At 36.3% G+C, this 21138-nt stretch overlaps 1 protein-coding gene across 3 annotated transcripts in view; it reads left to right on the forward strand.

Annotated features, from left to right (window-relative positions):
• ARHGEF6 (Rac/Cdc42 guanine nucleotide exchange factor 6) overlaps positions 1–21138 on the forward strand; it is a 119200-nt gene that overhangs the window by 80227 nt on the left and 17835 nt on the right. For all 3 annotated transcript variants that reach the window (XM_006082040.3, XM_006082041.3, XM_023757617.1), the window contains 5 exons: positions 11633–11771; positions 14878–14937; positions 17047–17193; positions 20097–20183; positions 20953–21031. In XM_006082040.3, the coding sequence (XP_006082102.1) occupies positions 11633–11771; positions 14878–14937; positions 17047–17193; positions 20097–20183; positions 20953–21031 (512 nt within the window). The remainder of the gene's footprint in view (positions 1–11632; positions 11772–14877; positions 14938–17046; positions 17194–20096; positions 20184–20952; positions 21032–21138) is intronic.

Here is a 21138-nt window from a genome sequence, read left to right on the forward strand (position 1 = left end):
GTTAGCTAATAATAACACTGACTATGTGCCAGGCACATGATTTAAAAGTCTATACCAGGTTTCAAGTTATACTACAAAGCCACTGTAGTCAAAACAGCCTGGTATTGGACCAAGAACAGGCATATAGATAAATGGAACAGAACAGAGAACCCAGAAATTGACCCAAGCCAATTAATATTTGACAAAGGGGGCAAGAGTATACAATGGAGTCAAGATAGTCTCTTCAATAAATGGTGTTGGGAAAATTGGACAGTTACATGCAAAAAAATGAAACTAGACCACTAACTTACACCATACACAAAAATAAACTCAAAATGGATAAAGGACTTAAACGTAAGATGGGAAACCATAAAAATCTTAGAAGAAGCTATAGGCAGCAAAATAGCGGACATTTGTTGTAGCATTATCTTTACTGATACAGCTTCTAGGGCAAAGGAAACCAAGTAGAAAATAAACAGATGGGACTACATCAAAATAAAGAGCTCCTGCACAGCAAAAGAAACCATCAACAAAATTAAAGGGAGCCCACTGTATGTGAGAACATATTTGGCAAAGATACATTTGATAAGGAGTTAATGTCTAAAATATATAAGGAACGCATACAACTTAACAAAAGGAAGATAAACAACCCAGTTAAAAAATGGGCAAAAGACCTAAATAGAGACTTCTCCAAAGTGGATATACAGATGGCCAAGAGATGTATGAAAAAATGCTCAAAGTCAGTAATCATCAGAGAGATGCAAATTAAAACAACAATGAAGTATATCAGCTCACACCTGTCAGAATGGCTACTATCAACAAATCAAAAAATGACAAGTGCTGGCAAGGATGTGGAGAAAAGGGGACTCTAGTACACTGCTGGTGGGAATGCAGACTGGTGCAGCCATTATGGAAAACAGTATGGAGTTTCCTTAAAATATTAAATATGGAACTCCCATTTGACCAGTAATCTGACTTCTAGGAATATAGCCAAAGAAACCCGAAGCACCAATCAGAAAGAATGTATGCACCCCTATATTCATAGAAGTGTTATTTACAATAGCTAAGATCTGGATTACTTAGTGTTTTCTACATATAAAATCATGTCATCTGTAAACAGAGATCATTTCACTTCCTTTTCTATTTAGATGACTTTTAATTATTTTTGTGTCATATCGCTCTAGCTAGGACTTCCAGTATTATGTTGAATTGAAGTTGCAAAAGTGGACATCCATACCTTGTTCTGAATCTTATAGGGAAAGCTTTCAGTTTTTCACAATTGAGTATGATGTGAACTGCATGCTTTTCATCTATGCCCTTTTAATGTTGATGTAATTTCTTTCTATTCCTAATTAGTTGAGTGTTTTCTTAATAAAAAAGAGTGTTAAATCTTGTCAAATGCCCTTTCTACATCTATTGGAATGATTGTGTGATTTTTATCCTTTGTCCCTTTAATGTGGTGTATAACATTGATTGATTTTCATGTGTTGAACTATTACTTGCATCCTAGGGATAAATCTCACTTGGTCATGGTGTATAATCCTTTTAATATGCTGTTGAATTTGGTTTGCTCGTGTTTTGTTGAGGATTTTTGCATCTATATTAATCAGGATATTGGCCTGTAGTTTTTGTTTCTTTTTTTACAATTGAGATAATATTAGTTAATAACATTATATGAGTTTCAGGTGGACAATACTATAATTTTTTTCTTTTTTCTTATTGTTGAAAATATTACAGAAGTCCCCTTTGTTTGTTTGCCCCATTGACCTCTTCCACCCCGCACCAGCCTCTCCCAGGCCTTCACTACTCTATTATCTGTGAATACTATAATTTGATATCTGTATACACTGTAGTGTGCTTACCACCAAAAGTCTAGTTTCCATCTGTCACCATATACTAACCTTTACCTATTTTGCCCTCCCCCACCTTCTTCAATTCTGGTCACCATCAATCTGTTGTCTGTATCTATATGTTTGCTTTTGTTTTGTTTTGTTTTGTTGGTTTGTTTCTTTTTTAGTTTTATTTTCCACATATGAGTGAAATTGCACAGCTTTTGTTCTTTTTCATTTGACTTATTTCACTTAGCATAATACTCTCAAGATACATCCATGTTGTTGCAAATGGCAATGTTTCCTCTTTTTTTATAGCTGAGTAGTATTTCACTCCATCTATCTATCTATCTATCTATCTATCTATCTATCTATCTTTCTATCATCTATCTATCATCTATCATCTATCTATCATCTATTTAATCACATGTTCTTTACCCATTCATCTATTGATGGACACTTTGGTTGTTTCCATATATTTTGTGCATAGTTATCCTATCTAATAAAGAGGGAATATGCTAATTGACCCTCACGCCATCACAAAGATGGTGGCACCCACAGCCAATAAGGAGGGAGTATGCTAATTGACTACTATGCCCTCAAAGATGGCAGCGCCCACAGCCACAAGATGGCCAGCAGGGGAGGGCAGTTGTGGGCTGTCAGACCAGCAGGGGAGGGCATTTGGGGGTGACCAGGCCTGCAGGGGAGGGCAGTTAGGGGTGATCAGGCTGGCAGGGGAGGGCAGTTGGGGGCCACCGGGCTGGCAGGGGAGCAGTTAGGCATCGATCAGGCTGGCAGGGGAGTGGTTAGGGGGTGATCAGGCTGGCAGGCAGAAGCGGTTAGGGGCAGTCAGTCAGGCAGGCAGGCAAACAGTTGGGAGCCAGCGGTCCCGGATTATGAGAGGGATGTCTGACTGCCTGTGGGATCGGGCCTAAATCAGCAGTCGGACATCCCCTGAGAGGTCCCAGATTGGAAAGAGTGCAGGCTGGGCTGAGGGAAACCCCCCCCACAGTGCATGAATTTCATGCATCAGGCCTCTAGTTGTAAATAATGGTACTATAAACATGGGGATGCAGATATTTCTTCCAGATAGTGATTTTGTTTCCTTTGGATAAATACCCAGAAATGGAATTACTAAATCATATGGTAGTAATATCTTTAATATTTTGAGGAACTTCCATACTATTTTCTGTAGTGGCTGCACCAATTTACATTTTCACCAAAAATGCACAAGGGTTCCCTTTTCTCCACATCCTCCCCAATACTTGTTATCTCTTGTATTTTTTATGATAGCCATTCTAACATATGTGAGGTGATAGCTTATTGTGGTTTCAATTTGTATTTTCCTGCTGATTAGTGATGTTGAACACCTTTTTGTGTACCTGTTGGTGATTTGTATGTCTTCTTTGGAAAGATGTCTTTTCAGTTCCTTTGGCCATTTGTTAATCTGATTGTTTCATTGCTATTGAGTTGTATGAATCAGATTTGTGATTTGCAAGTATTTTCTCTCATTAATAGGCCACCTTTTCATTTTGTTGGTTTCCTTTGCTGTGCAGAAGCTTTTTAGTTTGAATAGTCCAATTTGTTTATTTTTTTCTTTTGTTACTTGTGCATTTTGTAAGTACTTCAGTTTCTTTGAATTTCCTTGTTGTTTTTTTCTCTCTATCTTTGTGTTTCTAAGAACTCCTTTTAAAATAGAGTCTGAGTATTTAGCTCTCTCAACTGTAATCCTGTTATTATACTGGAGTCCTGTTGATGTGGTGGCAAGGTGTGCTAGAGGGGATGCAGTCTATAATGTTATGAACAAATTTCATTTTTAATGGACCTGGGTTCCTGAACTTTGACCTTTAGAAATATTCCTTAGCCTTTTCTTTTTCTCCTCTCACTTATGACAGAAAGATGAGAGAGGGTTGGAGCTGACCCCAAGCTAGATTCTCTTGGAGAGCAAGCTTTTATTATGGAGAATGTTCTAGGAGCTTTTCACAGCGGTTGCTTTTCTCTCTCCCTCTCTGAACCACAAGGGGATTTTTCTTAGATTTTTACCATGAGAACCTGAGATGCAGAACCCACAAAAGTGTTGGGGTCCCCAAGGCTGGGTTCCTGGGAGTTTTTAACTGTCAAGCTAGTTAACATTCAGACTCTTGCAATTCATCAAAATTACCATTTGTGTTTTCCTATCAATTATCGTCTCCAGTGGCTTCTTCTGAGGGAAACTGATCTCAGCTCTAATTCTCCGTATTTGCCTATCTTTGCAGATTTGAGGGTGGTGATTTTCTTGTAATTTCAATTCTCACTGGATCTAAAAAAACCAAACAATTTTCAGTTTGTTCAGTGTTTTTTCTTATTACGAAGACAGTAAGGATGACTTTTAAGCTCTTTACATGTCAGAGCTGCAAAAAAAATCCGTTAATAATTAAAAAAAATTTAGTGGTTGTTTTGAGGCTTTCCATATGTATCTTAACTTGTTAAAATCTAGTTCATGTTTACACTAATGTAATTCTAGTGAGATATACAGATGTTACTCCTAGTATAGCTGTCTCCTCTTTCCTTTTTGTGCTATTATTGTTATATATGCTATTACAAGCACAATAATACATAGTTATAATGATTGCTTAATATAATTTTATATTTACGAATGAAACTGGGAGAAGAAAGGAGAGCAAGGATATATTTATGGCATTTGTTTTATTAACATTCTTATTTGTTTATCATCATTTCTTCTTGTGGATTTGAGTTACTATATGGTATCATATTCTTATTCCGATAGAACTTTGCTCCCAACCACCCCCATTGTACTGCCTTTATAAAATATATTACATTTCTATATGCTATAGGTCCAACAGTACAATTATATAATATTACTTTATAATATTGTTTTTATATCAGTTAAGAGAAGGAGAAATATGTATTTATAATTGCATAATTACCTTTCATAATTGCATGATTACCTTTACTGGTATTCAATGTTTTTATATGTCGATTTGTATTAACATCTGAATTTACTTGTTTTTATGCTGTAAGTTGAGTATTTCTTATAAGGTGGATCTTCTAGCAAAGAATTCTCTCAATTTTTTATTATCTGAGATTGTTTTCATTCCAAATTTTTTGCAAGATACTTTGAATGGATACAGAATTATTGGTTAGTAGCTTAGTGTTTTCATTACTTTGAGTATGTCATTCCGCTGCTTTCTGACCTCCATTAATTCTGAAAAAATTAGTTATTAATCTTATTCAGCTTCCCTAGCCCATAATGAGTTGTTTTTCCTCTTTCTCTTTTTCAAGATTTTTCTTTTTGTCTGTCTTTCAGCATTTTTACTATAATTTCTCTGTCTGTGGATCTCTTTGCATTTATCCTACTTGGAATTCATTGAGCTTCTTAGATGTGTATATTGATATTTTTTCTCAAGTTTTGGAAATTTTTAATCATTATTTATTCAACTATTTTTTCTACTTATCTGTTTCCTCTCCTTTTGGTACTCTCATCATGCATATGTTGTTGTGCTTAAAGATGTCCCACATTTCTCTGAAGCTCATTCATTTTTCTTTTTTTTCCCCCTCAGGTTGTATTATCTCTGTCATTCTATCTTTAGGTTCATTGATTCTTTCTTATGCCAGTTGAGATCTATCATTGAGAACCTCTAATGAAATTTTAAAATTCAGTTATTGTACATTTTAACTCCAGAATTTCCATTTGGTGCTTTTAAATAATTTCTCACTACTGATATTCTCTATTTGATAAGACATTGTCATAGCTTCCTTTAATTCTTTAAGCATGGTTTCCTTTTTTCTTGGAACACAATATAATTAATACTTTGAAGTCTTTATTAAATCTGACATTTTGTCACATTCACAGATCATTTCTGTTGTCTTCTCCATCCCAACCTGTGTATGGGTCACACATTCCTGTTTCTTTTTTTTAAAATCCACACTTGCCAGGAATTTAGCTTCTTCAACTCAGAATTGAAGCTGATGAGATGTGCTAGTGAGATATTTTATCCTTGAATTGGGAGCTGAGGGGAGAGAGAGACCTGTCTTGGCCACACTTGCCTGGATTGGAGCTTGTGTCAAGCTGAGCTGAAAAGAAAGGAGAGTGGGAGATAGCAGGTCATGGCTCAAATGCCTGAACTCTCCCTGTTCTGAGTTTTAGAATATTTTCTTGAATAAGTGTTTTTTCATGTATCATATGCCATTAAAACAATTTCTAGAGACTTAAAACTGTTGCCTTTATGGTTTCCACCAGCTATGCTTGTTTCACTGGGAAAGGTCCATGGAGCATCTCATGCCACCATGCTGAAAGTAAAACTCCTTACCATTTCCTTTTAAGCTCCTTTGTGCCACTCCTTGATCTCAGTGTAATTTTTTTACCACTTTAATATTGTTTCAGTTTACAGTTCTGCCACCTAGAAGTTTTGTTACCCAAGGTAATTCACTTACTTCTAATCTGTAGTTTCCTCACTTGTAAAATGAGGATAAAATCACCTACCTTGTAGGGTTGGTATGAGGATTAAATGAAATAATGTATATGAAGTCTACAGCATAAAGCACAAGGTAGTTGTTGTTATTCCCCATTTCTACTTTATTCATCTTCTACCAGCTTTTAATTATTTTTTTTGAAAAAATGCGATATTTCAAGTACACAAAGCATTCAGCTTAATTATAGCTGCAATTGGAGTCCTGTGTATACTTTCCAATATGTCCTGTTTCTCCCTCCCTCATCAGAGGGAACCACAGTCCTGAATTTGTTTTTATCATTTCCAAGAATGTTTGCATATATTACAACCTGTCTCTAATAAAGAAAAAAACGGTTCAAGGGCGTTTTTCCTGTGATGGGAACATAAACATCCTGTATGTATAAGGACAGATTTCTTAATAACAACAAAAAGAGATACCTACAATTCTTTTCCTTTTAGTCTGAGAACAGCATTCTGGATAAATATCAGGAAGAAATGGTGTACCTCAAACAACAGCCTTTTGTAGTATTTAGAGAACTTTCTGTGGTAACTCTGTGTGCTAAAATGTTACTGACTGAATTTACCCATATTATGAATTTAATTTTATAAATAATAATAGATATTTCTTCTAACTTTATGATTTAAAGTGTGTTACATTTGTTAATTTAAAGATTCACAACTTTTGGAGGAATTATTTTATGCTGTTTGCTTGATTTTGCTTAGTGATTTTTTTTGAGATTTATAATATCCCTAGAAATGGAAGAAGATTCACTGGAGTCCTCTAGAATTGAATTTTTATCTTACTGGTTTATTTACATGTAAGGGGTGAAAATTCAATTATAATACTTGGGATTTTCCTCAGATGTGCTTCTAATATTATCTCAGCTACTTTATATGCTACATTTATGCTGACATACTAGAGGAAAAGCATAGCTGAATAAAATTTGCATAAAATCCAGATAGAAATCCTGTGTTAGCGGAAGGTTGCAGATGAAATAAGGACATCGGTAGATTTCTGTTCCTTTCCTGATGAATTGTAAGATATTTACAAGCAGGAAAATCACTCCTAGCCTGAGCAGACCAGTCAGTTGAACTGAATCCTTTTGGCCTGCAGGTGGCAATATCATACCAGAAATTAGTGTGGCAGTTGGCAATGAGAAAACATGCAGCCTTAATAAACACTATGATTGCCTGTTGGTACCTTGTAAAAAATGCAGTAATGTATCATCTGAATTTGGATATATAAGCAGACTCCAGCCTTGGTGTGTTCGCAGATTTACATATATTTGAATAGCTGCCCCAGTCTTTTACTATCCCCTGGGTGAGGTCTTTTGGGATTTCCCCTTTCTCTCCCCTCTGGCTTGCTGCTGTAGCTTATGTTTCTCCCTTACAAAAATACCCACTTTATTCCCATGCTTCAGTATGATGTCCATTCTTTGCATGAGGGAGAGGGACCTGGAGTTAATAGAGAGGAGGAGAGATTTGGTGCTAAGACAGATCTGGACCTTACTTCTGTCTCTATTGCAGGAAATACCATAAAAACCACAGTGTACTTTTCCTCTTGTTAGTTTTATTAAGTCTCTGTTATCACTGTTGTCAGCAGTGAAGACTTTAGGAAAAACCCAAAGAATTGTGTCTTTGCTTTGGGGACAAGGAGCATAGGAAAAAATCTGAGATTAGATTCTGTTCTGTTTCTGTCTTTGAGCATCCAGGGAAAGGAGAAAGTGAGACTGGACACAAACAAAATGTGGTGGGGACAAAAAAAGCAGCAGACAGCCTAGTCTCTGAGACTGGATAAATGAAAAAGGGATAATAGATAACTACCCAACCCAACTGAGCGGCATCCTTGGAATTTTCCACTGGCTAGAGGCCAGGGCCTCCCAGATCCTCATGTCTCACCTCCCCTTTCCAGGCCACAGTGATTCCCATGAAAGGCTGGTATGGAGAGGAAATAAATATCTGATCTTTTTCTAGCTGTTCTAGGTAGAGTTATCATTATTCAAAGTAGCAATCTTATGCAGAGGTTCCACAAAAACACAGGTACATGATATGGTTAAGCTCTGTAGTTATATTACAATGTAAGATAGTTTTCTTGAGCTTTCCAGCCCAACCCAGAACATACCAGAACCTCATCCACCATGAATTTTATGAGATAAATGTATGTTGAGTTTCAAACAAAGTTTATACATTGAGAAATGCTTCTGTTGTGTCATATCATATATATATAGAACATATTAAGCTTGAAAAGCAAGTCTTAACTCACATTTCAAACAAGCTGTATAAAATTAAAAACTGCATTTTATAGACAGATTGTTCTTTGGTGTAATGATATACAGGGTGGGCAGAAGTAGATTTACAGTTGTTCATATAGAAAATAATACAATAATTAATAAATAATAATTAATAAATAATAATACAAGAATAAACTCTGTGTATCCCGTACTCACAACTGTAAACCTACTTTTGCCATAACCTGTATTGATTTTTGTGTATGTTAATTTGTATATTAAATTTATTTGGCTAAATGAAAATGTACATTTTATAATCTATTTATCATAACAGACAGTTGCTTTATGTGATGTTCTTTTGTTGTACTAGTATAATGTTCTTTCCTCTTTAAAAATTTATTTTTCAATTACAGTAGTAAAATGTGTTTTATTTCCAATAACCAGTGTTCTCATATTATACTAAAAAATTTGAAAGCTTTTTTATAATATTTAATAAGTCTAGAAGTTAAAATGCTGCATGGGAAGCAATAACAGCGAACACATTAGCATTTGCTTTTAAGTGTTGTATCACTTGTATTAATTAGAGTAGAATGTTGAGAATATGGGCGGTTACTTAGTCATGGAAAGAAAAAAGTAAGACTTGTTTAGTAAATTGAAAAGAAATTAGGAAAGTGATTTTCTCTAAATTACACTTCTACTCAAATGCACTCCCCAAGTTCCAGTTATTTTCCTAATTATATTTTATATTTCATGAATTTTTAAACCTCTTTGTGCACTTTATGCTTTTGGTTGGAAATTAAACATCAATTGGATTTCAATTAAAAATGTAGTTTTTAAAGATGCTATTTTAGCAAGGTATTTGCCTTGGAATAATAATAATAGTAATAAAAATGCATCTAATGACTACTTTAAAATTTATAAAATACTTTCCTATGCAGAGGCAGTGTGGTGTCATGGAAAGACCTGAGGCTTTAACTTCACATTTGGGTATGAACCCCAACTTAGCCATGTACATGCTGTTACTCATTCTTCTTGAGACTCAAGTTTCTCATCTGTAAAATGAGGATAACACCTGTGTTGAAATGTTGTGAATCTATAATAATAAAAGTGTAATATGCTAATTAGACCAGACATGCTTCCAGATGACCTTCCAGACGAAGCCGGGACTGCGAGGGAAGCCCGGGTCCCAGGTGCCAGAGGGAAGCCGGTGCCAGCAGCAGGGGAAGGAAGGCCTACTCTTGCACGAATTTCATGCATCGGGCCTCTAGAATTAAATAAGAACCAATGTATGCAATGATCTTAGCATGAAATAGTAGCCTTACAAACCCCAAGTATTTAATCTTAATAATTGTAGTAGGAAGTAGGTTTTATTTCTATTTTACAGATGAGTCATCTGAGGCTAGGTCACTGATCCAGGGTCACCAGATCTGTTGTGTTTTTGTTTGTTTTGTTTTAGTTGAAAATCCATTATTATTATTTTTAAATTTTTTATTATTAAATTTACTGGGGTGACATTGGTTAATATGATCATATAGGCTTCAGGTGTGGGTTTCTATGTTACAAGATCTGTATCTTGCACTGTGTGCCCACAGCAAATCTGTTTTATGACTCCAAGTTTTGGGCACTTCCCTCCCTTCAGCTGCTTTTGGAGCAAGATTGCAAAAACTGCTAAAATAACATTAATTATTAAATGTGACCACTCAGATGCGATTTAGCTTTCCTTAAGGCAGCAATTCTTAGTCCTTTTTCCCCTCTGACACATATGTGATACTCAAGGAAGCTGAGACATTAGCTGAAGCTCCATCCTTTTCCCTCCTGCTTAAAAAAAAATCATAGAAGGAGAAGGTCTGTTAATAGGGATAACCTGTAACCCACCCCATTCTCAACCCTCCTAGTATTTAATAATGATGTTTCATTGAACACATTTCACAACTTATTGCAATGCATCACAGTTGGGGACCACTGGATAAGATGTGTCCTAGGGAGAATAAGTTGTTCAGGGTTTCTGTTGGAGAGTGACGAAAAAGATTGGTGGGGCCAGTAGGCGTCTAAAAAAAATAAGACATGATCTCATAGGCAATCAGAGGTTCTCGAGTAGGAAAGCAACGGGATTAAAATGGTGGTATTCAGAATAGTTCAGAAATGAAAAAGCCTAGAAGATCACTTGGGTTATTGAAGTGAACCAGATAAGATGAGAAAGCCTGAACTGAGGCAGTGGCAGTGGGAATGGAAAGGAATAAACAGATACAAGAAGACTTGTGACTGATAGGATATGCTTGGGCAAGCAAAGAGGTAAAGGGATCAAGTGATAGACAAAAGTTTCAAAATATGCTTTAGTTAGGCAGTAGGTGTTCTTTAATTATATTTTGTGCAAATGTATATTAAAATGATTTTGCAGCCTTGGGACTCAATATCCTGTTGGTGAAGACGATCCACAGGGTGCTTAAAGGGCAGAGAAAGTACAAGCTGAGAATAGATATTTACAGGACATAGTTAATAAACTATTAATACACTCTCCTTTATTTTTAACCAAGTTGTTTGGGTAGCTTGCTATATTGGTTTCAGATCCTAGGCTAAGTGACTTTATAGTTAGTCATACAAACATGCTGCTATCTGAATTTAGTACTTGATTCTGGAACAATACAAGTGGGTGCTCCGGTGATAGGGAGCACTTGGTGAGTTGCTACCCTTGGCATCTGACCAGCCAATAGCTAGGATGTTTGAAGCGACAAGCAAATAGCTTTTAAAACCTGATATCGAGGTCATCTGATAGACTGTATGCCCTATTCCCATGAATGCAGTCTCCTTATAGGTAGGGATTTCTGTGTTGTTCATTGTGGTATTCCCAACAGAGAATGGAGCCTGTTGCTTAGTAGATGCAATAATTGTTGGATGAGTAAATGAAGCCAGGGTTCATGAATGTCTGGCTTACCACTGTAGCCCCAGCGCTCTGTGCAATGCTAATTGCATAGAGGAACTGAATAAAGGTTTATTGGATTAAGTTAAAATGAAAGGGACAGCATTTAGTCCAGTGAAACAAAATTTTATTTTGTTTTATGTTATGTGAAATACATTAATTAATGTTCAGTTATTTTTTTTCATGAAAGATTAAGCAGTAACAAATTTGTATTTGTCCTTTTGGTAGTGATGAACTGGAGCAATTTATGGAAAATCAAGGTGCATCCAGCCCAGGTATCCTCATTTTAACAACAAGCCTCAGCAAACCATTCATGAGACTGGAGAAGTATGTTACTCTCTTGCAAGAGTTGGAACGGCATATGGAGGTAAGGGAAGGTGAGCTTTTTAAAGCTCATGCATAAATTATGGGGCTCTGCTCTTAGAGGAAGCTGTCAGTCTGCCTTCAAACTTAACCTTACTGCAGAATTCAGAAAAAGCCCTAGTTTCCAAATTTACTTGATCCAATCTCCCCTCTTCCCAGACTTTTGGTTTTTCTTTTTGTGCAGCAAAAAAGGGGGCATTTCCCCCCTTCGGAATATTCTTTACTCTTTATGCATTTTTATTTATTTTTTCCAGCTTTATTGAAGTATAATTGACAAATAAAAATTGTGTATATTGGGTTATACAACACGATTTTCTTAAGGTGTATAATGTGATGATTCAATATACACAAATGTCGGGGAATGATTACCACAATCAAGTTAATGAACACATCCATCATCTCACATAGTTACCATTTTTTATACTGAGAACTCTTCAGATCTACTCTCTTAGCAAAAGTATACAATACAATGTTATAAACTATAATCACCATGAACTTATGTTATCCACCCTTTACTATTAAATATTCATGATCATTCTTCTTTCTCCTTTTCCCCTCCCAGCCTTGGTCCTGTTGCTTCCCTCAAGTCTCTGCTAACTTGTTGACTTAGGTTTTCTTCTGCCCTCTCATCTGTAGATGGTGGTTCAATCAAAATCATCCAGGAAATCTTATGTTCTGGTATATGAACAACCTTATTGTGGGATATAGACAGGAATATTTATCTCTAGAGCTCTGTGGTCATTCAGCTGCCTGACTTTGGATTATAATGGAAGATTCTTGTATTTCCTTAAAGATTAATAAATGGGTCCAATATTAGTTTATCTCTCTTTGCATCTATACATCTACATCAAGGTCCCCTCACATTTTTGTTTATAAACTTACAATTAACTTGCCACAGCTGTAACATAGCCATATGTTTTCTAAATATTAAGATTTCAGTGAGGCCTGATAGTTGATTTTTTTTTTTTACCAAGAGCCCAGGCACTCTTATTAAAAAACAAATAACAAGGATAGCTTCTTGAGCTGCTCATGAACATGGGGTTTTGAGGTGTGGGTGGGAAAGGAGAGCCTGCTAGGGGAGGCTGCATTCACCCTACTTGCTCTTCCTGTGTCTGGGGAAAGGTTTGAGGTTTTAAAGGGTTTGATTATCTCTAAAAAAAAAAAAGGTTGCACACTGCTTGTCTTGTCAGCATTTGTAAGGATTGAAAGTATTTACTCTGAACAAAACCACATTCTCAGGTTATTTGACCTGCCAGAAAGCTGGAGGCAGTGGGGAACTAGTAGTAAAGCCCGCCGGAATGAAATTTCAGTTAGGGCTTGGGAAGGTGCTGACCTCTGGATGCCTTTCCAAAAGCTGAAACAATTTGATGAACCTTTTGAGGTTTGCCCCTCGCTTGTCACAAAAATCCAGAAACTAGTGGCCTCAGTTTCTGTTACTGCTCAGTGCTGAACTACGAATATACACTTAATTTGGAGAGAAAAAATCCCCAGATCTCCTACTGCCTGGATCCTCTATCTTGGCCTTCCTTGTATCAGAGCCCATTTCTACTTCTACCTCCATTTGCTGTCAGTTACCTGTCTTGGCTGCCTTCCATTTTCCACCATCAGATAATACACACCCTTAGCACTGATTCACCACCAGTGAGACACTTGATCCAGCTTTCTGATTGTTTAGTATGGCTGATGGCTAATGGAAGATAGAACCTGAACTTTACAGCTGATTTGGGTAAGGATAAATTTAAGTATAAAAAGAATACAACCTTTCCTTTCATTAAACAATGCTGGGTTTGGCTTGGGTCAGACCCCTAGTCTGTTCAGCTCTGTATTTTATCACCCAAGGCTGGTTGAGCAGCAGATTGTCTTCCCATTACTCCAGCTGAATTCCAAAGGTTAGGTACATATATACCCCCAATGTTAGATACATATCTATACTTCATATAACCCCATATAGGTGTATATCTATCCCCAAGAAGCTCTACTTTTCCTTCATAAATAGTTATGAAGATGTGCATTTCTCAAAGCAATTTTTTTTATTGATTAAGGTATTAAAAATGTGTGGTCCCCATTGCTCCCCCCCCCAATCCTGCTCAAAGCAATTTTTGAAGCTGTCCACTTTTTGGGGTTGTAAGTACTATGGAATTGCAGACCATATATAATAACTTTGCTTAAGAAGGCATATATGGTATAAAACTTGGATTTTCCCCTCCATTTGCCATTTGAGTCTGCTGAAAGAAAAAAGAAGCATTTTAGGAGATAAAATTGGATTGATTTTTCTCTTAACCACCACTCTGTTTCCATAATTCCCTATCTATTGTCATTTACTAACAATGTGACTAATGATGCCCCCAATTATTTTTTTATTAACAGCAAAAAAGGAAATGGTAATTTTTGCCTCAATAACCATACCTAATATGTGGTTATCAAATATAATGATGTGTTACCACCCATTTTCATATCTTTTAAAAAAATTTAATTTTATTTTAGAAAGTGGAAGGGGAGAGGAGAGGAGAGAGAGAGAGAAAGAGAGAGAGAGAGAGCGAGAGAGAGCGCAACATCGATGTGAGAGAAAAACATCAATTGGTTGCCTTCCCCATACGCCCTGACTGGGGATTGAACCCACAACCTTTTGGTGTTTTGGTGTATGGACAACACTCCACCAACTGAGCCAGAGTGGCCAGGGCTTAAAAATTGATTCATTGCTCCACCCATCCATGCATTCACTGGTTGCTTCCTGTATATGCCCTGACAGGGGTTCAAACCCACAACCTTGGTGCATCAGGGCAATACTTTAACCAAATGAGCTCTCCGGTCAGGTTTTAATTTCGTAATCATCTAATAATTGGCGGTGCTGATATTCCAAATGCTCAAATGCTTTCTTTAAATTTTTACATTAGCATACATTAAAATTGACTTTTTTCTTTTGATGTCAGTTTTATGACATGCATAGATTTGTGTTACTACTCCCACTATTGAGATACAGAACAGTTCCATCATCCCCAAAATTTCCTCATTTTGTCTCTTTGCAGCCACACCCTTCTCCCACCTCTAATCCCTGGCAACTACTGATCTGTTCTCTTTTAATATTGTTTTAAAATGTATTTATTTAATAGGATACACATCCAGATCATCAAGATGTTCTGAAAGCCATCATAGCATTCAAAACTCTCATGGTAGGTCACGCTCTAAAATTATATTTCTCCATTTTTATGCTGTGTTTCTAAAAGAGTAATTTGTGTGTAACATTTATTTTCTTATGAAAAGGTCTTTAGAGTGGAAACAATAAACTCTAGTGACAATATTGCCAGGATTGATTCATTTAAATTTGTCTTCCAAAAATCATGCTTACCTAAGAAAGGTTGCCAGTCTGAGGGTATAAAGCACTCACATTTGAAGTCTCTGCCACATTAAGCATTGCTGTGTAGGTGGGGGGTTTCCTTTAGTCTCTTTGTCTTTACCCCTGTGTTGCTCACCTTATGTTGGTGCAACTTGTTGTTCACTGACTGACATCAATACTAGAGTCATCTACTTATGCCAAAAGGTGTGAATTTATTCTTTGCATATGAAAAAAAAACTTCATCAAATGTAAAAGGAAAAAAAAACACCTACTAAAATGCAATTGCTTTATATAGATTGCTATCGAATGTGCCTGTAATCTTGTATCTTGAGCATGATAGTTAATGACTTCTTGATACCAACTGATGTAAAACCACTTGGTGGCATTTTAGGAGGAAATAAAACATTATTTTGGGCAACTGACTAAGTTTAGCTTCAGTTGAGACATTTCTGTAGCATTCTAAGTGATTGAGATTAATGTTTAGTTATTGATTCTTGCTGTAAGGTTGTGATGCAACATTCGCTATCACCTCGTTTTATTGCTATTGAAAGATCAGTACCTGACATGTCCATGGTTAAACAGAAAATTGAAGACCAGAATAAGGAATTAGGTTAAAATTGCTCTTATAGATCAAAAACAGTCTAATATTGGCAGTTTTACACGGTTCAACACATGTTGTAAAACTTGCTTTGATGGTGATAGTATATTTATTTGCACTATAGATGCTTCAAAAATATATGTACAATGAATTTATTTCTTCAAGTTTCCATTTTGCTGAAAGTGGCAGCATAAATTTTGTAGAAAACATATCCAAAAAAACTGACATTCATTTGCAAACAGTGACATAACTAATCATATGCTTATTTTTATATTTAATTTGGAATGAGTACTGTTAAATTACTCTAAGATAATTTCACACTTTCTGAAGCAATGGTGTGTGTGTATGTATGTGTGTGTGTGTGTGTGTGTGTGTGTGTGTTGTATTGTATTTATATCCCACCTATTGTTTCTTGGATTGTATTTTCCATTTGTACTCATGAAATTCAGGTGTATCTCTTTTTTTCCAATCCTTTTAGGAATAAAAATTAATTTAGTATTTTTAATAGAATTTACTAGTAGTTCCTAAATAAAGTATAGGGTAGTACATATGTTTTATTATAAGATTAGTTTGATTCGTTGTGGCATAAAGAATTAATTTTTCTCTTTTTCTGTAATTCCTGGAGTCACTTTTTATTTTTATTTTTTTAGTATTTTTTTTATTGATTTCAGAGAGGAAGGGAGATGGAGAGAGATATAGAAACATCAATGATGAGAGAAAATCATTGATTGGCTGCCTCCTGCACACTCTCCACTGGGGATCGAGCCCACAACCTGGGCATGTGCCCTGACCGGAAATTGAACCATGGCCTACTGGTTCATAGGTTGATGCTCAACCACTGAGCCATGCTGGCCAGGTCTGGAGTCACTTTTTTTTAAAAAAAATTAAGATGTTAGTTGATTGGAAACTGAGCATGTATTAGAAAAATAAAATTGCTTTGTAATTAAAACACTATTTATGTAGGTAGACAAGATTGAGAGGAGCTAGAGCAGGGACATCACCCAGAAGTTCTGAATCTACCAATTGGTCTCCTGGTTCTGTTTGATGTGATTCTGCTACTTGTCTTCCCATATTCCTTGCAGGGAAGGAGAAACAAGCTTCTTCCTCCATTTTATCTTGATATTTTGGCAAGATGAAAAGTAGCTCTTCTTCACAAAACTTTTGGAGACTCAAGGCTAGAAATTGAGAGTAGTGGATTTTTCCATCTGTCAAGACATTGGTGATGGGATTCATGGTGAAGAATAGGAATGCTGTGGAAGTCTATGAGACTCAAAAGCCACATCTTACTTTGGTCTTGTTTTAGGTCTGTTTCATAAGAATTTCTGTTCCTCTGCTTTTCTTCTATAGGGACAGTGCCAAGATCTAAGAAAACGAAAACAGCTGGAGTTGCAGATACTTTCTGAACCTATTCAGGCATGGGAAGGGGAGGATATTAAAACATTGGGAAATGTAATTTTTATGTCACAAGTAATGGTACAGTACGGAACATGTGAGGTAAGATGTTTCAAATCTCAACACCATTTTTTCCATCTTTCACGTTTTTCTTCCTTTATTTGTTCTTTAATCAAGGTCAAATGCTCGAACATTCAAAGAAACTGAGCACCTATTCTTTGCCCAATACTGCTAGGTGCTATGGGAGATAGGAAGACAGAACACACATTGTTCTCTGCCTTCAAAGAATTCCTTAAGAACAGATTAAAACACAAGTTGCAAGTAGAAAACAAACCAAAATAATCAATGCCAGTTTGTGCAATCTCAACAATAGACTCTATTGACGTTCAGAGAAGGATATTTTATGGAGAGTAAAGAAGAATATTTTATGGAGATAAGATTTGAGGAGGAGGGCCATGAAGAGGGAAGGAGAGGATTTTGTAAGGTAGAGGTCATTTTTATTCCAGAAGAGAACAGGAAATGGTCTTTTTTTCTACAGCACAGTGAGGAAGCCAGTCTGTTAGGAGCAGAGGAAGCATGTTGGGCAGAGTGGAGAAGTTGATTGAGTCAGAGTCAGGTTATGAAGAACCTTGGATGTCAGACAAGAATAGTTCACATTGACGCAGCAGGCAATAGGAAACTATGAGACTTTGGTAGTAGAGAAACATAATGAAAGGGATATTTAATCTGACAACCATATATGTCAGGTAAGCTGGAGGGGGTGGGGCTAGAAACAGAAAGTGTAGATGAGTTGGAAAGTGATAAGTACCCCTGATGAAGGTAGTGGTGGAGAGAATGAAACTTAAGGGGCAAATCTCAGGCATGTTTAGATGGGAAAGTTTATAGGAAGTTGTGACATATGGGCTAGAGGAAATAACATATGTAATTTAGATGTGTTAGCTTTCAAGTAACTGTAGGTATCCAGGTGGAAATGTCTTGTAGGTAGCTGTTAAAAAAAAGTATAGAAATGTGGGTGGGAGGTCAGAGTTAGAGGCAGAGACTTAGATGTCTCTGACAGATGGGCCTTCCAAGGAAGTAAATATCCAGAGAGAAGCACAGAGGGCTGAAGATGTATTATGTCTTTTAGGAAGGGGGTAGAGTAGGGGAAGAAGGTTGATTATGTCAACTGGTATGATTTATCTGGTGTTAGAATTGCTTTCCCACTCTTTTTTAAAAAATATATATTTTATTGATTTTTTACAGAGAGGAAGGGAGAGGGATAGAGAGTTAGAAATATCGATTGGAGAGAAACATCGATCAGCTGCCTCCTGCACACCTCCTACTGGGGATGTGCCTGCAACCAAGGTACATGCCCTTGACCGGAATCAAACCTGGGACCTTTCAGTCTGCAGGCTGATGCTCTATCCACTGAGCCAAACTGGTTAGGGCTGCCTTCCCACTCTTAAAACATCTTCCTATGCTCCAGGACAGGACTCCGTCAGAGATTCATTACATGGGGTTAATAAGCAATCTCATTTAAAATGTAGATACTCTGGGGGAGGTTAATGCAGAGAGTTTAACTATTAGAGTTTCACACCTTTGGATAAACCTCTTCGATGAAGGGAGGAAGAAAAGACAAAGAGGAAAAGACAAAGAGGAAGATAGAGGAGGACTGCGAGAGTGTGGAGTCATGGAAATTCCAGGAAAATCATTTGAAAATGGTCAGTTCAGAGGTCAAGGAGCATGGAGACCAAGAAGAAGCCATTGGATTTCGCTAGAAGGCAGTTATTGATTACTTTAAGAGAACAAAGCAAGTAGGTAGGGATCAATAGGGAGAACATGAAGGCAGCAAAACACAACCCAGTTTCCCCCCTTTCTTATCTGATTAAAATTTAAAGCAGGGAAACATTATCTATTTATAGACCAGTGAAATATAACAAGAAGTGGTATTTTGTATAAGTAGTCACAGGGGCAAGTGAAGGCCTATTATGATAGGAAATGTGCATATGTTAAAAGCAAAAAGAAAAAGCTGATTGAATAGGTGAGGCTGCTGGAAGACGGAGGTGAGATATCTATAGAAGGAAGCCAAGGAAGAGAAAGATGTGAACGGATGGAGAGCCCTTGTTAGAAGAGTTAGCTTCAAAAGGTTGCCCTTCTCAAGTGGGGAAGGAGGAAGATAGGTATAAGGATAATTGCAGCTGCAGCTAAGATGGCTGGACATGTAAGCTGAATGTAATTGTTTGCATCTTCTAATGCATATCTGTTTAAGGAGTCAGAAAAAACCCTTCTGGGAAAAATTTTCTTTCGTGCCATTAAAAAGTATTTACTTCTCTTTATATATGCAAAAACTATCTTGTTCTTACTGATTAAAAGTAATTTTATAAATAAGAATTTAACATACATGTTAGAACATAATAAATTTCCTATCACCTGAAAACCTCTTTATTTCGCTACTTTTCAAAATAAAATAGTTTTCTTTTGGTGAACCTAGATAGTTATCTTGTGCTCTGGCTGCAGCTTGGGCAGGAAGGCATTAATTATGTGACTCTCAGGCTTACATACTTGGGAAACAGCCAGGGTTATTTGTATTTAATTGTTATGTATGGGAAGGAGAGAGACTTGGTTTATATCCATTTCAAAATAAAATTCAACTAGTTCTGTGCTTTTAAATTGAGTATCTTTCTTTTAAATTTGCTGTTCATGTTTCATTGCCTTATGTAAGATCTATGTTACAAAATAGTAATTCCAGAGGCTATGTTTATTGATTTTAGAGAGAGGAATGGGGAGAGAGAGAGACAGAAAAAAAAATAATCTATGTGAGAAACATTGATAGGTTGCCTCCCCGTACATGCACCAACTGGGAATGGAACCTAGATATGTGCTCTGACCGGGAATCAAACCCATGACCTTTTGGTGTACAGGATGATGCTCCAACCAACTGAGCCACACTGGCCAGGGCCAGAAATTCTTAACAAATAAAATGTCCAATTTCTATTCTTCATTTAATATTTTTCATTCCACTTCAGGAAAAAGAGGAGCGGTACCTCATGTTATTTTCAAATGTCTTGATAATGTTATCTGCAAGTCCTCGGATGAGTGGCTTTATCTATCAGGTTAGTAGATTTCATATAGAACCAATAGCAGGACTCATAATTAATAGAGGTTTCCATCCAGATGCAATATTTCTACTATAACATTAAAAGCTCCATCCAAAGAAGGCAGAATGTTCTGAACCTTCATTGTAATTATATAGCTTAGAAGAGCGGATGTGCCTTAGATCCTTTATGTTACTATAATGGGTTTATCCTGAATGTCCACTGTGCTGGTTATAAATGTATAAACATAAATATAAGTCTGCAACTAGATCAATTAGCAAAAGCATTTTACAGGTCCATATTATATCATTACTGTTAAAAAACTATAAAGCTGGAACCTCATCCTAACAGTCTCATCATATGGTTTGAATTTCTGAGATGCAAATCATTAAACTCCTTAAGAAATTAAACTTCCTTCAGTCTGTTCCCTAAATATGGAGTATTATAAATTACTGCTGCCTCTTATCTTGGCCTAGCAATTATTAATTTTCATAAAATTTGAGTCTTTGTTTACTGATTTTTCATGAAAATCTGTTAGAAAAGTAAGCTGTTTATAAATCTTGACCTTATGGTTTAGGATGTGCTAGCAAAACACAACCCAGTTTTTCCTCTTTCTTATCTTATTGAAATTTAAAGCAGGGAAACATTATCTATTGACAGACCAGAGAAATATATATAGCCATAATCCAGCAGTGATTCCTGAGAGGGTCAGAAAATCTAATAGAACTAAGCAGAGACATGTGCAACCACAGAATTAATGGGAAATGTTCTTTTTTTTTCCTGGTAGGGAAAAATACCAATAGCAGGAATGGTGGTGACTAGATTAGATGAAATTGAAGGGAATGACTACACATTTGAAATCACAGGTAGGTAATTTTCTCTTTTTCATGTAGCTACTTCAAATCCTTTTTGGAAAGAAGTGGGGTTTAAATAAATAAATGCTATTATTTTCTGTTATATAATCCATGAGTAA

This window comes from Myotis lucifugus, unplaced genomic scaffold (assembly GCF_000147115.1).
Source record: "Myotis lucifugus unplaced genomic scaffold, Myoluc2.0 scaffold_2, whole genome shotgun sequence".
Taxonomy (NCBI): domain Eukaryota; kingdom Metazoa; phylum Chordata; class Mammalia; order Chiroptera; family Vespertilionidae; genus Myotis; species Myotis lucifugus.